At 36.9% G+C, this 16,887-nt stretch overlaps 1 protein-coding gene across 3 annotated transcripts in view; it reads right to left on the bottom strand.

Moving 5' to 3' along the window:
* Positions 1 to 16,887, bottom strand: part of HDAC9 (histone deacetylase 9) — a 446,072-nt gene that overhangs the window by 121,574 nt on the left and 307,611 nt on the right. For all 3 annotated transcript variants that reach the window (XM_056484523.1, XM_056484522.1, XM_056484524.1), the window contains 3 exons: positions 15,496 to 15,629; positions 7,754 to 7,874; positions 2,396 to 2,445 (listed from right to left, as the gene is read on the bottom strand). In XM_056484523.1, coding sequence (XP_056340498.1) covers positions 2,396 to 2,445; positions 7,754 to 7,874; positions 15,496 to 15,629 — 305 coding nt within the window. The remainder of the gene's footprint in view (positions 1 to 2,395; positions 2,446 to 7,753; positions 7,875 to 15,495; positions 15,630 to 16,887) is intronic.

Here is a 16,887-nt window from a genome sequence, read left to right on the forward strand (position 1 = left end):
TTATGTGGTAGCTGCACCCACTAAGAAATGGGGTCTGATATTAAATCCAGCCTGGGAGTGGGCAGAACTGAGCCTAGGTTTTCTGTCCCCTGTATGAGTAGCCAGACTAATAATCTATTTAATAAAAGAGCTGCATAATAACAGCAAGTCCCTGTATGGTTAGAAAACAATAGGATCAAAGAGCTCTGAAAAGCCTCTTTCAAAAGACAGTCATAAAGTCTCCTGCAAGAATAGAATTTTTTTTCTTAACACTGTGTTACATTCTGTAGCAAACAAGTTATGATACAAGCAAAGAGGAAAAAATAAACAAACATAAAAAAGATAAAATTCTTCCATTTCTCTCTAAAATCTTTGCATAAACTACATTTCCTGCTTTACATTGATTACTGCTTTCTACCTTTCATTTAAGTTGAAAGCTACAAAGTAGCAATATTTCCTGTTCCTTTCCACTATCATTTCTGAAAGTAAACCTAACAATTGCTTTCCACATAGTTTGAAGCAGCTCCCTTTCCCAGAGCTCATCTTAACCAATCGACAGCTAAATATCGCTGAAAGAAAGCTCCTAATCTGATTATTTACCTTGAAAAAGGTCATAACCCATTCCTTTAAAAGAGCCTCCCAGAAAGCCTGACAGTAATAATATATAGAAAGGCAGACCAACTGGAAAATAAATAAATAAAAGATCCATTTCTACAACATGCTCTTTAATCCAATTTCTATGAATTTAAATAAGAAATAAATGAAACAGACTGACTGGGGGAAAAAAAGTGTAGATGAATTTAAATGCTTTTAAAAATTAAGTTGTACTGAGCAATTCTGATTTGTGTTAGCTTTAGAATGGAACATGTTGTCATTAGTAGAAGGATTTCAAAGCACATCTCTGCTCATGATTTTTTTTTTAATATCACAATAATCTGTTTCATGGAAAAATCTTATCCTTTAATTTTCAAAGAATGCTGTAGCCCATTTTACTATCCAAAGCCTTCAAATAGTTTTTTTTCAAGAACATTTACATAATCTCCTTTTTACTTGGAAGCCTGAACATCCTTTCTCAACTTTATTATGTATTTAATTTTCTCTGCATCAGCAGTGTGAAAAATTACCTTTTTTACTCACCAGTGTGTGTATATATGTGTGCATACAGTTGTTTACAGAGGTGCATGTGCACACACATGTCTACATGTCAATGTGTAATGTTACCACATATGGAAATGATGCCCAAGTTTCCAAATTGGCAAGTTACTAGTCACCAACTTCCAAATTTTAGCAGGGTTTTCAGCAAGCTAAGCTCAAGTGGGAGGAGCTGGAATGATTACAACCGCCTGATTATTTTTCTCTTAACTCATAGTTCAGAAATCCAAAAAAATTACAAAATACTGCAGGTTTGGTTGTTTTTTGGTTTTTTTTTGGTGTGTGTGTTAAAACCTGACAAAATGAGTATTTCTTCTGTCATATAAACACATTAGTATGGTATGGAATTTGTCCTTTGTGAAGAATAAAACTGTGTAAAGTTGCACTGAAAGTCGACCTCCAAAGATTATGCCTTTATGTCTGCTCAGACTTTTCAGAGAAGATACTCAGAGAATTCACTGAGAAACAGTAAAATATTCATCAACCACCCAGCCCACTATATCTAGAATATTATCATTTCACTTTGACATTGATGACTTCAGTAAATAATGGATCCAGATGGACCAAAAGCGTGAAATACTTTTGTGTGAAAAACTCATTTATGTGAAAAACTATTTTTATTTGGCTTATCTTCACTACAATTGAATAGGAGCATGACACCAATATCAGTAGAAATTCTACATGGTTTTCAACAATTTAGCTTTACTCTTTTATTTGCAACATATTTCTTTTTGCAGATTTTTGGTTTTTGTGTCCTAATATGAGCTTGTCTTTCTGGATGAATCCATTTCAAAACAGGGCATAAAAGTGCTCACATAATTTATTACTTTAATACTCAAGTTAGCTAGCAGCTAGTGAGTCCTTTTCATGCTAAATGTTAGCTTTGGCAACTTTTTTGTCTTTCAGAGAAGCGTGGAGCCACATTTGCTTTTCAACAGTACACGAAACAGTTTCTCCAAAGCTCATTGTGCTGTAACAATTGTGCCCATGTTACCTTCCTCAAGAAGATAACTCATGTAAAAACCCGAAGTGGGATAACTAGAAATGGGCACATTTGCACAAAATCTCTTCCTCACTGTTCTGTGTGCCTCTTGTAATGCCCTGTCTTCAGTGTCTTTGAAAACACAGTGTGATAATGGCTCCTGTTTGATCTCTGCATTTATCAGCTTCTGAAGACTTTGAACTGATAGTGCTGAAGAATTAACCAGAGAACACATATGTTGTGTGCTGTCCCCTTTTGTGGAAAAAACAAACATCTACTTACCCCAAGTCCCCCACAAGGCAACAAGGAAAAGAGTTTTTGAGACACGTTTCCTATATATTAAAGAAAAAAAGAAACAGTAAGCGTTGTTTGTCAAAAAAGACATTTAAATATTGGAACAGTATTTCCTTACTCTTTACAGTAATTCAGGTTTCAGTGTTATTATCACTATGAAAATGCCAGATGATAGTACAAAAAATAATCATAATACTTAGAAATCAAATCAGCCACGGGACATTTAAGGTACTGTTATGCAACAGTGACAAATCTTATGACTGGTAAGTGGCATATAAGGCAAAGGAATATAATGATCAAAATTCCAGAGAAAATCACTCTGAACTAAAGTGACTAATCATCCTGATATCTGTAGCTGATAAGCAGCTTGACTAAGCTACTCATCTCAGCTTCTTCTCCAGCCAGGGGAGTGAAACAGGCACCTCCATCCAGCCTACATGACTGATGGGATGAATTATGCTTGAGAAGTACCTGTTTCTTTTCACTGACAACAGAGGGAACCTCATTAAGTTTACATAAAACTGACAACTAATTTCTTAGCTTTTTCACTTCAAGGGAGTTTCTCTTTTGAAAATTGCAGCCTTAGTCTTTCTACCTGTGTAAAAATGCTGCTTTCTTCATTTATGTTACATCAATGATTGTATTAATATTTTGAAAACATGACTTGAAATACTGGTTTTTTCAGTATCATTCAGTAAATATATTATACTAAAGGCAACAAAAACTTCATAGGCTTTAGAGTCTAGTTTTTAGCTAATCTACTCTATGCAGTAACTAATATGATAGGGTTTACCTTAATATTTATACTCACTTTTTTTTTTTTTTTTTTTTTTTTTGGTACTACTAAGCTCACTGTTTATCTTGATAATGACAGTATGAAAACTGGGTAGGATCTCAGGATTTGATGCAGTTCCTATCCCAGTGTGTAATCTGATCCTAAGGCAGCTGTGGAAGGGAACATAAGCTTTTCCCCTGCCCTATCTCAAAATTGGCTTTGTAACTTTGCCATCTGGAGGAAACATTAGCTAGTGAATCACTTGAGTTACCTAGAGGAGTCACCCATTGTTATGGAAGGGGTGAATGCTGCAGTTACTCATGTTTAGCAGGTGCCAGTGAAATGCATAAAGACAACTATAAGCCATCATCTTTGAAGTAGGAGAGACCAGACTGCAAGGTCTGGGATGAGGAAAGTGCTTTACACTTTGAGTAAAATCCAAGATGCATTTTTATCCGACTAGAGGCCTTTGATCAGTTTGCACAGTGAGTGAGAGAAGCCAAACAAAACCTCCTGTGGAGCTACCAGGGGAAATGCAGGTGCAGCAGCTATGCAGAGTATTCTCATACTGTGAGTCCTAATGGCCCCAGACATGCAAGGAAATGTTGGCTGCAGGAGATTGTCAGAGTAGGGATGCAAGTTGGAATTTCCAGATTTCTTGCTAAGCAGATCCAGGGACCAATTTTTCACTTTTTACTAAGGGAAAGATGAAAAAGTGTCAAGCAGATAACTAAAAAATTAGTGTTGTTAAAGTGCCAGGGGACATTAATGGAAACATAAGATGTAATTTGAGATAAAAGAAGTCATTTTTAGCTTATGGAATGGCTAGACATTTTTTCTTAAATTCCATGGCAGAGTTGGGACATAAGAGACAACAGAGAAATTCTAATCTATCTCTCTGCAGCCAATTACATTGTGCATGGTAAACACTATTAAAAACAATAAACACAAAGTAAAAGCAGAAAAGCAGATGGTGAGGAAGGACACTAAAATCAATCAGAAGATAGCACTAAAACTGGGGAAAAGAAGCACTTAAGCCTTTTCAGTGTATTAAGAAGTTTGCTGGAATACTTGCTTCTTATTGCATGATGCCTTAAAAAATAGCAGTTGCCAAACTCTAAAGAACAAGAAAGACATTGGAATTTCGTGAAAAGAACAGTGGGGAAATGTTGGACTAAGAGAAAGTCAGACCATCACTTAGCTAGCCTCACAGAAAATGAAAGCTCACAACACTCTGCCATAAATGAACATCAATAGCAAAAGGCTACTGTGGAAATGAATTGGAGTGAGAATTTGCAATGATGTTTGAAGTTGGTGTCCCAGAAGATATTGGGATGCTTCAAGTAAGGTAAAAAAAGAAGTCTAAATAGTCAAATATTTTTTGACTTGGCACTAGGGCAGAGTTTGTAGTCACCAGCACTTTAGGTTCAGTATAGCTGTTTACTGATAGAACTAGAAATATTCCAAGATTTGTATTCTAAAATATCAATGCATAAAGGCAGTAGAAGCCAGTTTGTCAAATTAAGTGCTGAGGCACCCATCACTGACTGAGGTCAGGCCCCTAAAGAAGTCAAAGAAGCTGCTTAGGAGATTGATGACTGGGACTGAGAGTCTGATAAACTGAGGAAAAATGATGAGCAAAAACTCACTTTCAAAAGAAAAAAAAAAAGCAAACCCAAATTAAAAGTGTGCTCACTTTTTAACCTGATTATTCTCAGTATCATTCCTCAAGAGCAAAGCCATTTCAGCTAAGGGTTTATTTCTTCATTAATTTGAAATTTCTGATGCATCTTTTAGTGTTGACAATGTATTTCTCATTTTACAAACTTTTAATAACAGGAAACTTGACTTAGAGTGACAGTTTCTTTGACAGTTGGAATGAGAAAAAGAAAACAAATTTGTAAGAATTTTTCTGTTCTGCCCTTGAATTTATATGAAGAGATTTGCAAGGTTGTATGCTGGTACTTGAAACCATAAAGTGATGTGACACATGGTCTGCATATTAGTTTCCTTTGTGTCAAGACAATAATAATGCAATAGAATATGTTGCTTAACACACACTAAAGTGTAGAACTTGAAATGGCCATTTGGAATAGCTGCATTTGTAGACCCTGATGCAGGGAAGATAAAGCCAGGAGTTTAAGGAAGTTAATAGTTGTAAACCATTAAGAATAGATGAAATCTCATCAATTTCAGTAGTTTCCAGTTATGTAATTTAGCAGTCTTCCAGAACAGGTTTTTTTTATTGAACAGGGAAACTGAAATAAGCATTTAGTGACAAATAGCACATTACTAGCTCTAGTCATACTTAAATTTCATTCCTTCAGGTGTTCTCTTTTCTGTTTGAAAGGTACAGAATTTTCTTGTGAGTGAAAAAAATAAAAAAAATAAAAGATCTTCAGACAAAGCAGATGCACTTTTAACAAGGAACAGGAAAGATAAACGTTTTCTGGAGCATAAGTGGTGAACAAATGGCTCCTCTGTCTTTTTGGATGGGTAGAGAAGTAAAGAAAAGAAGGTTAGGTCCTACTTTTCGTTAGAATGCAAAGCCGTCATTTGATGGAACTATTTCTGTAGAAAAAATAGTACACTTTCTTTGAAGTAGAAATATTTGCTGAGACAATATTGTTATTGATGACTTTTTTATAAGAAAATTTTTCTTTAGATATTTTTTCCTTTGGTACATGTAATATTGAATTTCTTTAATATACAAAAATGTTAATTTTAATGTCAGGATTGGTTAGGTTCAACCTCACTGAAATGGGGACAGCAAAATCAGGGAACGTCACACCGCAATTTGGAAGAAAGTAAGAGACAATTAGGTTCCTTTATCCAAGAGTGTGGAAGCCCAAGTGATTAGAGCTTCCATCCAGAAAACAGGCACACACAAAAGCATGTGGGAAGGGTGTTTTATTGACTTTAGTCTTGGTAAAAGGCCATGTGAGATGCAACAAGAAAATATCCTAGAAATGGAAAGAGAAAAGGGCTGTGAGCCAAGGATGCACTCAGAATATATTCTGAGAGTGTGATCTGAATATAAACTTAAGAGAGTAAATGTTTTGGACTAAGTGTCTAATAAAAAAGGCAAAGCATGTCCAGTAAGGAGTGGTGGGCCAAGAAATAGTTTTCTGAGATCAGATAAACAAAGCTTTCTGCATTCTCTGTACATCAGCAGAAACACAGTTAGGTCCATTCCTTCTTAACCCTGTATCTGCAACTGCACACTGCATCCCAGAGGCTGCTCAACTACTGAGATCCAAAATTGGAGAAACAGTTTATATCAATGTATGTTATATTCAATAATGAAAAAATAAAATAAAATTAATTAAGCCCAACAAAATTTACATTAAATGTTTGACTGTATCAAAAAAGGAACAATTTGACAATGTGGATGAAGTCAAATGAAAATGTTCTCAATTTAATTCTGCAGGAATTTATAAACTTTTTCTTGGAAATGCCTTTTTTTTTTTTTTTTTTTTTTTTTTTTTTAAAGGAGGATTTCCTACTTAGAAATTCAAGCTCCTAAGAATCTATTATACTGTAAATATTTTTCAGTTTTGATGTTGCTTTGGCTAAGAAAATGTATAAACCTATATAACATTATGATCTTAGGACTTCCTGAAGCAACAATCTGCCTTATAGAAGAAACAGCATAAGTTTCCAAAGCAAAATAATTGCTATGTATTACTAGAATTGTGACAGCAATTTCTTTTGATGGCTGATGTTATTTTTGTTTGGGCTGGTTTTGATTACATTTAGGAAAAGCTCCACGTCTTAGAAGAAGATTTATAAAAATAACTGAGAATTAGAGTATTGCATCCAGTGTGCTGGGACATAAAGACTCAGGTCTTTTTTCCAAGATGCACTAGCTTTTTTGTGTGTTTCTGACAAGTAGACTTGCTTCATGCTACTCTAATAGCAGAGCTCATTTTAACCTTACTTTTGTGTTATAAAAGACATACACTGAGCATTGGCTGTGCATGAAGATATTTTACATGAAAAACCTGTCAGTTTTTTGCTGTTCTGTACAACCATAGGTGCATTTAATATGTTAATGTATTTTCCTCTGTGTTGTTCAGAAAGATATCATATCCTACATAATGAGAAGGCATTGAAATAAAGTTCACTTATTAGCAAAACTTAGGCATAGTATCTGCGGACACAGTGGCTGAAAAAGTTGAAATAAAGCAAATGAGAACAGCAAGCAAACAATTCTGACAAGCAAGTGTATCTTAAATTCCTGATTTCGAATCAAAGAACACAAGGAGGTAGAAAACCATCTGTGTTCAAAATTGCCACTGACTTCCAGTGGAGAACAATTTACAGTAAAAGGTTAACACTGATGATTCTTGAAGCAAATGAGGAGAAACTCGTATCACTGCTTTCCAGCCAGTGTATTTTGCTAATCTGTATTTGGCTTCCATTGTAACATTCTCCTTGCACATAGCAATGCGTTTGGAAAAAGTGAATTTTTGTCACACTGCTTGCCAAGTGCTTTAAACTGACACCAGCTATGACTAATGACAGTGCTGGAATGTGCTGTTCTCAGTAGAATAGAGGCCTGTACAGACCTAGGAGTTTCCTGGGGTCCAGCTTCTGTCTGTTCAGTGGGCTGGTGCCATACAGCAGTGAATGATGTTCAGAGTGAACCAGCTGTATTTCCTCCAGACTGGCTTTTCGACCTCGAATTCGCTGAAAGAAAACAGCAGAGGCCTACAATATTCCACTGACAATATTTAGGGAGAAAAAAAAAAAAGAAAAGTAAAGGTCCAAAATAACATTTAGTATGATTAATAATGGGTTGAAATTGCGTCATGCAGGAATGTGACACTGATTTGTTTATTAAAGTAGTGCTGTATGAAAAACAAATGCGTGTGTGCTTCATCACAAAAGGCTTCACTTAAGCCTTAGGAGAGTTATCTTAATACAGGGTTTCACATAAAAGAAAAAGAAAAGATTCTGCCTCTTTTCTCCATATTATATTAAGAAATACAAACCAAAAGATGAACTATTTCTTAAGTAAGAAATCTGGCTAGAAAAAACCTGATTTATAGAGCAAAAACTTATTCACACCTGTAAGCTGCAGATGTGTTTGGAATGAGGATTAATGTTTTTTGCATCATTACTAGTACTTGTGATTTATGCTGCTAGGAGGAACATGATCACAGTGAGGACAGACAGGGAGAAAAAGAAAACTAAACTTTAAATGCTTTAGTAACGTATTTATGTATGTTTTAAATTTTTTAATGTGTTATCAATATCAATATCACATGTGTGGTCATGTGTGATTAATATTTTTGCTGTTACACATGATGACTCACTTGCTTTCGTACATTTTTGTAAGTGAAGGTTGTCTCTTTAACAGGGTCTCCAGCCTGTACTTGCCCCAAAAAAGATGCAAAAAGTCTGGGACATCTTTCTACAAATCAGTTTAGGAAAGAAAGAAAGATAGCAAAGGAAAGATAAAACTAATGCTTTTTTATTTGGCTATCAATTCCTTGAATGTATTTGGAGTTACAGCATATCAAAAAATATTTATTTCTCTGCTTGTACTAGTGCTGCACAGCCTTTGCAGATACAGCAACATGAATCAGATTTTGTTCAGGACTGGGCATAATAAACAGCACTGTCAACAAAGTTCTGGACCCAAGATCATCCTTCCTGTTGGTAGTTGAAAGTAAAGAGAAAACAGTTTGATTTTAAGGTCTTGGACCCTATTTTCAGACTTGGTCCTTATGAACACTGAGGGCCGACTCTCACAGCTTAGACTGGATCTCTCTGACTCTCAAGGTCTAAAGATACACAGGTACAGCAATTATCTAAATAGACTATCCTATTTTAAATTAGGCTGATCTACCTGTTACAGAAGTGCATTTAATTCTAATTTTCCTGGAGGTTAAATTCTTATTGTATCCAACACCTTGTCATACACATTGGAAAGCACCAACCTCTGCGCTGGGAGAGGAAAGCAATATTATGAATATTAAAGAGAAAGTGCACTACAGGAAAGAGAAGATGCCTGGGGGATGGGGTTGGGGGGGAGGGTAGGGTCAGAAGAACCATGCCCAATTTATATTGAGTTAAGCAGTGGGAATTTTTTCTGACTAATCAGGAAAAATATCCTAAGAGTTAGAGCTAGATGACTGTGGAACAAGCTTCCCCTCAGGGAAACGGTGGAAGCCCTATTTCTTGCAGTATTTAAAACTTGACTAGGCACAGCAGTGGAAAGAACATTTTAGGGTATGATCCAAGAACTAAATGACTTAATAAACCCTTTTTCATCTCTGATTTCTTCAAGCCTCTCCCAGTCTCACATGAGAATTTGTAGCAGTGCACTCACATCCTTTTAACACACAGTTGCACAATCAAAATCAGCACATTATGTTACTTCATGGAGTCAGTAAACTCTGTAATGGTCCTTCTGGGTCAGATAAAACATTTTTCTTCACAAGTGAGGTGACTGGTAACATTTATTCCTTCATCCATTCTCATTAAGGTCCATGTTTCTAAAAAGCTCCTTTAAAATGTATATACCAAATTCTCCCCAGTAAAACTGGGAAGGGAGTCTGGCTTTTAAGACAGATAAAATAAAATAAGAAAAGTAAAGAGGAATTTTATGAAGGTCACACTGAAGAATCTTGAGCAAAATATTCACTCTCTGGTCACTTATTTTCTACAAGGTATACAAAAACTCTTAAACATATTGAAGATAGTAAATTGTCTGGCACTTTTTAAAGTGTTGTTAAATAGGATGTCCTTTTAACTATATAAAAACACACAGCTAGCCATTATTTTTACAATGGTGTGCTCTGGGATGTCTGGTCTGGAAGTGGTCTCCCAAAATGTTTTGCCAACAACATACCTCCCTACCCAGTATCACCGGTCAAATTCTCTGGGGTAGAAACTGGTTATGCAGAAACCAGTTTGGTGAAGAAATCGAGCAGCACTGAGGAGGACACCCCACTCCAGGCTGCTCCCCCAGGAGTCCTTGGAGTGCAGCCATCAGCTGAGCTGGCAGAGCCCAGAGCTGCTCTTCCTCCTTGGCTTCTCCAGCTCTAACACCAGCAAGAGATTTGCACTGTAGATGCAGAGGAAAGGGAAGGGTAAACAGTGCAAGTCTGTGCTGCTCCTGCATTCCCTCATCGTGTGTTCCTTTCATCCCATCCTTGCAGGAGCTTTGCATAACAATCCCAGCTACCTAAGGCTCTTCATGGAGGAAGAAACTGCGTTAAAAATTACCTGTAATAATTTCTGAGGGTAGTTCTCACACAATGATGTCATGATTTAGCAGATCTACACAAGCATATGTGTGAAGTCTCTCACGTAACTTCAGTTTTGCAAAGTGAACACTTTTGGCTCTCACTAGCATGAGTTATCAGACAACAGAATGTAGGCACTTGTATAACTTTACACCTACACTTTTTATTTGGAAGTGTCTTTCTTAATTTTCATTGACCATGGTAGTATCAAAAGCATAAAATGTAGCAGAAAATTGGCATAAAGCCAACAAAAAGGAGGAATAGCATAGGAAAAGAGATGAACAGTGTTTGTTTCATAACAGAGAATTTGAACAATACATCCACCCATCTACTACATCCTTAGTAGAAGGCAAGTCATCCTTTTCTAATGTGTATGACAATTTGTGTGTTGGATTTGTCCTCTGACATATGCTGTTCCCTCACCAACAGAAACATTTATACATCTCAGGAGAGCAAAATACTTGCACCTGAGTGCTTCAAAAAATCAGTCTAGAACTAGAAATCCATTGTCCCCACAACAGGAAAATGTTTTCACCTTTCACAGAATTTAAGGTCAGTCTGGTCTTCTGTTAAAAACAGATCATTAAATTTTTACACAGACAGCCTCTATTAACCTGAAGATTTAGGTTAGACTTTCAGCAGAGTAAACTCATGCACAGACAGAGATTCAAAAAGGCAAAAGTGCCACTGCCTGTTTTTCTCTGCTCAACTAACAGGAATTGTGGCACAGAATATTTCTCACTGGGGTCTCTCAGTTTAATATGTCCATTGCCTGTACTGCAGCTTTTTATGTGAAATTCTCTTAGGCTATCAAGTTTGTTTGTATCAAGTTTTTCCTGCCTTCCTGAGATTTCTCATAGTTGTTAAATTTTCCCTTGTTTTCAGAACTACTCACAGATACAATGTCTTATGCCAGTCAGTATGCTCACATCACTTGCTGTCTCTCCACCATGTGGGAATTTCAAGCATGCCACTGAAACACATGCACCCACATAGAGATGCATTTATTCTCTCCACATGTTTTGGTCTTCTAGTACCTAACACTATTTAAGATTTAAAGTGATTTAGAGAGATTGAGAATATTTTAAGCACTCTAAATATTTTTTTTCATTAAAAAATACTAACTTTTCCTGCATTATTTTATCTCTAGTGGCAAATTGAGGTTCAAAGAGTGGAATTTTTCAAATATTTCAGTTTATGTGATCTGGCAGACTCAACTTTAAATTCTTTCCTTCTCTCCTCTTCCATGAGATGTGGACAGCAGGAGGTGTAAAATGCCACCCTAATCCAGAAAACTACCAAAATTCAGAACAAATTCAAGGCTGAAAAGAAAGCTGTTGCTGGACCATGGTCCCTACAGGAAATAAAGGTGGGGGCATGAAGCAGGACCATGTCTACATTTTCTTTTCTCTTCTGAAAGTGTGCTGATCACTGTAGCCTAATGTCAGCTGTATGCATAAATTGCAGCCCCAAAGGAGTTATTTGAATACTTCCTCTCCCTAGAACAAGTGGAAAGTAGACACCCCTACCAAAACATAATTCAATCCTTTTATTGATATGGACATTTTTTATCCTCATCTTTGCATCTTTTAGCTGCCCTTTTCTGCATTTGATAACAGTCTGTTCTAAATCTGTCAGCCTTTAACAAACACCAAACAGGCATTTCAGCAAACATACATACAACTTTGAAACTAATGCAAAAATATTTTGTATTAATTTTGTTTTTTCAATACATATATAAAAGGAATATTAAAAAGTTCACTATGGATGTGTGTGCGGATGTGGATGTGTGTGAATTACTTCACTCTCCTGCCCTGAACTCAGTCAGGAACTGGTTTCTCAAATCTGGCTCTCTGTGACTGGCAATGGTCTAAATGTATTTTTTCCCTTGTCTTGAGGAGTCTAATGGAGGAGTTAATCTATCTGTTTGGAAGTAGGATATGGTTTAAAAAAATAATCTGAAAGCTAAAACTAATTTTTTGATTTAGCAAAAGTCCTCCAGTCTGTTGTTTGAACAATTCTAGAACACAAATATCTCTGGCTAGAAAGACAAAATACAGTCTGGAAAAGCAAGTCCTCCTGGCTGTGTCTGCAGCAGCAAACTAAGCAGTGCCAGGAAACATTCCCAGGCAGAGTAATACAATCATCTGTACTATTAAATTGCTAAAGTGGTCCTTCATACTGTTTTGGCTGAGCAGCAAGTAGCACTTTCCCAAACAACTCCCAGACATGGTTTGGTCACTGGCATGGGTCAGGAAGCATTCCTGGTGAACATGGCCTTTCCATGCCAGCTGGCTGCAGGGGTAGAGAGCAGTCTCAGACACTTTCTATTTTGTAGCAAATACACAGCTTGTGTACCCCATCAAAATCTTGTTATGATTTTACCAAGTTGTATTTTAAAAATAAATGGGGTCAGCAGGAATGATATGTACAGGTATAAATAAAGGCAATACATTAAGCTTAGATCAGCCTACCTAAATAATCTATGAACTGCAGCAAGCATGGTGTCAGCCTAGCCTGTGTGACTTTCATCATCCTGTGCCAAGTTGGAGATATCAATTCTCTGTACACTCAGCCAACATTTCTCTATTGCCAAAGACCTGAGCTGTGTGAGAGGAGTTAATCCACACTAAGGGATTTAGGAACCACATAAAGCTCCCTGCTGCAGATAACAAGGGTCATAGAGATACAGGTTGTTCATTTCCATAAGGGTTTCTTGTTCCTTTATGAAAATTGGGAGAGCCCTCTAAACAAGCCTGTGCCCAAGGATACATATGGTGCAAGGTGACAAAACCTGAGCTACCTCCCACTGAACTACTTTTGATCCTAAAAGTCCTTATCAGGTAAAGAGTGGGACTGCAGCCCTGCTGTGGAACTACTGTTTAAGTTAGAGAGGGAAAACCTTCACCATTGAGTGCAGGGGATTTTCTAAGTGGCTGCTGCAGGCTGCTGGTGCTGACCTGCCCTTTAGACTTGGTGTGTGAGGTAATGCATGCAGCAAAACCTGGCCAGTGAACTCCCCTCTCCTTCTGACAAAAACTTGGAAATTATGTTGAGCAATTATATTAAGAAATGGTAGTGTCCATGAGTGAGGGGGCATTCAGAATTCAGCAGAAGTGACCATGCATTGCCCATGTTCTTTTCACTATGCACTCTTGCTGTGGTATATTCCAGAGAGCAGCTTGATGGTGGCTTTTTGTGTCTTGGAAAATGCAATAACCACTCCTTTAGTGACACAAATTCAGCTGATTGACTTTCTAAAGAAACAGAGCACCAATTAAGTGTGTCACTGTAAGCTTTCTTCTTTTGGAAAGTGAGCAGTTTTAAGCACTTATTTGAAGCCAGGCACGTGCAGGATAATTTAGTGAAACAAAGGACATTGCATCACAAAATATAATTCTGTCTCTAGCTACATAAGAGGATCTAGATAAACACCAGGTCTATGCATGAGCTTCACACTGAGACTCCTTAGTTTTATCATCAGGATTTACATTTTGACAGCTCATTTCACATTCCAGCCTCAGTTTAAAGCATACAGTTGGGGTCAAAATTAGCTGAATGCAGTTCAGTTCAACATGAAGTGACTTTTTACCTCTCTCCCTCCTCACTCGATTATGCAAGACCTAATAGGCTGTGCTTCAGGTTTTGAAATTTTAGCATTGCAAGAGAAAACCTTAAATCTTCCAGGAGACTCTTACATTGCATGCATCTCAAATTAATGTATACCACTTTTTCATTTTTACACTTTTTACAGAGCCACACAATTTACTGTTCAGCAACAGCTGTTTGTTAGTGAAGAAAGCAGTACATAATAGCACACTGCATTTTACTTATTTTTCTCTCTTTTGTCTTTTCTCTATAGTATAGAGTCCTGAGTCAAGAAGGTAACTAGGCTTTGTTTTAGTAAAGCACTCAGCTGCATGTTTAACTTAATCTTGAAGTATGTGATTTCCAGTGAAATCATTCATGTGATAGGTGGCCTTAAGGACCTTGCTGAAAGAAAATCTTCTTGACCACTAAAAAAATTATCTAACAAAAAAAAACAACAACAAAAAAAACCCAAAAAAAAACCAATTTGTCTGTTAGTGTGCTGCCATCTAGTTAGATGAGGGTATACAACAAATCCATTTACAGCACTTGTAATATCTCACTGACCAGGACACTGAGCTGCCTGCAGAAAGCCTTTGGGGACAGTCACTAATAACTATTCAAAGGGATCTATTGAACCAGTGCCTCTGGGTTTGTAAAAATATAAGGATGTAAAGAAAAGTAATGAAACAGAACATGAGAGCCCTGGAAATTTGGAGATCGAGCAAAACATTAGCAAATTTTTGCTGAACTCTGTTAACTTGTGCTGCAGTAAACATCTGTGATTGTCACAGGCTTCTGCAGAAGTTGACAGTGCTGCATAACTCACAGGGTTAATGGTAAGAAAAAGCTATTTTTAACTAATCTCAATCATATATGAGCCTCACAGACCATGTTTTATTCAAGCATGGTTTAATATGCTTTTTTTTTTGAGGGAAATCATAGCAGAAAGAAATTACAAATTTGCTATTGCCTAGAAGATTGTTCTTGGAGCTTCACATGGGACCTGTTGTACAACAGGTAAATGAGCATGCTGTGAAAACAGACTTTACTATCTGGAAAAAGACAAGATGCAATCTGCTTATAGAGTATACAAACTGTATTTTAAAAAATGTTCTGTGCTACAGAGGTAAAATTTTTATCTGCTTGAAAAATTTAAGAACCATGCTGTTGGGAGGACTGCACTTGCTGTTTGACTACTGCTTGTCAACATTCCTTTATAAAGGTGAGGAATAATCTGGGTTTTATATTCTGATGAATGTGGATGCATGACACTGTAAATTCTTTATTTTCTGATTGTGAAGTGTGCTTCCCTATAATGCATTATTTTAATATTATCAGTATAGACCAAATAATTCCTAAAACAAATTACTCTCTTATTACAGAAGTAAGACGGGTTTAGGCATTAATAAATTTGCTGAAATTGACTTTAACAAGACAAGTATCTGGTCTTAATTTTTAATTACCTCGCACTTGTTTAGCAGCCCAGTTTCTTGGAGCCTTGACCAGATGCTTTGGATCCTTCCAGCGTGTTCAGGGTGATTGGCATAGTTCCCACACATGCACTGGTGCTTCAGCATCAGGCTGTCATACACAACACCTTCAGCACAAAGACAGCACAATAGCAAACAAATGAAACAAGTGCAACTTATACTGTTCCCTGTCACACATACTTTAGCACAACTGGATTTTATTTGACAATTACAGAAAGATGAAAATCCCATCAAATCACTTAGGTTGGAAAAGACCTCTGGGATCATTGAGTCCAATCTTTGATCTTTCTCCACCTTGTCAACTAGACCAGACCACTGAGTGCCATGAACAGTTGTTTGGTGAAGATGTCCTGGGGATGGTGACTCCACCACCACCTTGGGAATCCCATTCTGATGCCTCACAACCCTGGGAAGAATTCTTCCTCATGTCCAACCTGGACCTGAACCTCCTCTGACACAGTCTGAGGCCATGTCCTCATGTCCTGTTGCTGTTTGTCTGGGGGAAGAGACCAATCCCCACCTGGCTACAGCCTCCCTTCAGGCAGTGCAGAGAGCAATAAGGTCTCCCCTGAGCCTCCTTTTCTCCAGGTTGAACACCCCCAGCTCACTCAAATGCTCCTTACAGGCATCATTCTCTAAACCCTTCACTATCTTTGTTGCCCTTCTCTGGAACTAAATTTCTTTTTCCTTTGTGAGACTCTGAATTCTGATTTATGTGGTGAACCTTGTGATACCAATAAAACAAGGATTAATTCTCAAAAAATTATATTAATAAATACAAGCAGCTTTAAATAAGAAGGGGAATTGGGTGATGTCTTTTGAAAGATTTTATGGCTAGAAAAAAAAGGTCTTATTACCGAATCACTTGTTTTCTCTTTCTTTAGCAGTTAAAGTTAGTTAAAGCTGTTAACCTATATACAACAAGAAAATGTTATGTATAGAAGGGTAAAGAATATAACTTAGAGAAACTTTTAAAAATAAATTATGAAATGGCAAAGGCACTCTGCAGTTTTACTGCTTAACTAATACTATATTGATTCCAGATCTCAAAGCATATCCAATGGATGTTTCAGAGAGTTGAAACAGTGGCAGCCAGAGTTCTTTTTCATGAAAAAGAAAAGTTACACCCACTGCTCAATTAGGATCAAATCCTGTTGTTTGACTGCAAGTGCAAGGTACCTTTTGAATTTTCTATGGTCATTTATGCAAGGACAGAACAGCTTTATACAAAAAAAGCTATCAATATCACATTGCTCTGTAATTGTGCATTGGGAGCAGAAAAGAAATTTTAGTGAGTAGGCTCAATCTAAATTCAATTTTCAAGGCTTTCAAACCAAGTCTGAAACACTGATTTTCTGTAAAAAT

This window comes from Oenanthe melanoleuca, chromosome 2 (genome assembly GCF_029582105.1).
Source record: "Oenanthe melanoleuca isolate GR-GAL-2019-014 chromosome 2, OMel1.0, whole genome shotgun sequence".
NCBI classification, from domain to species: Eukaryota; Metazoa; Chordata; class Aves; order Passeriformes; family Muscicapidae; genus Oenanthe; species Oenanthe melanoleuca.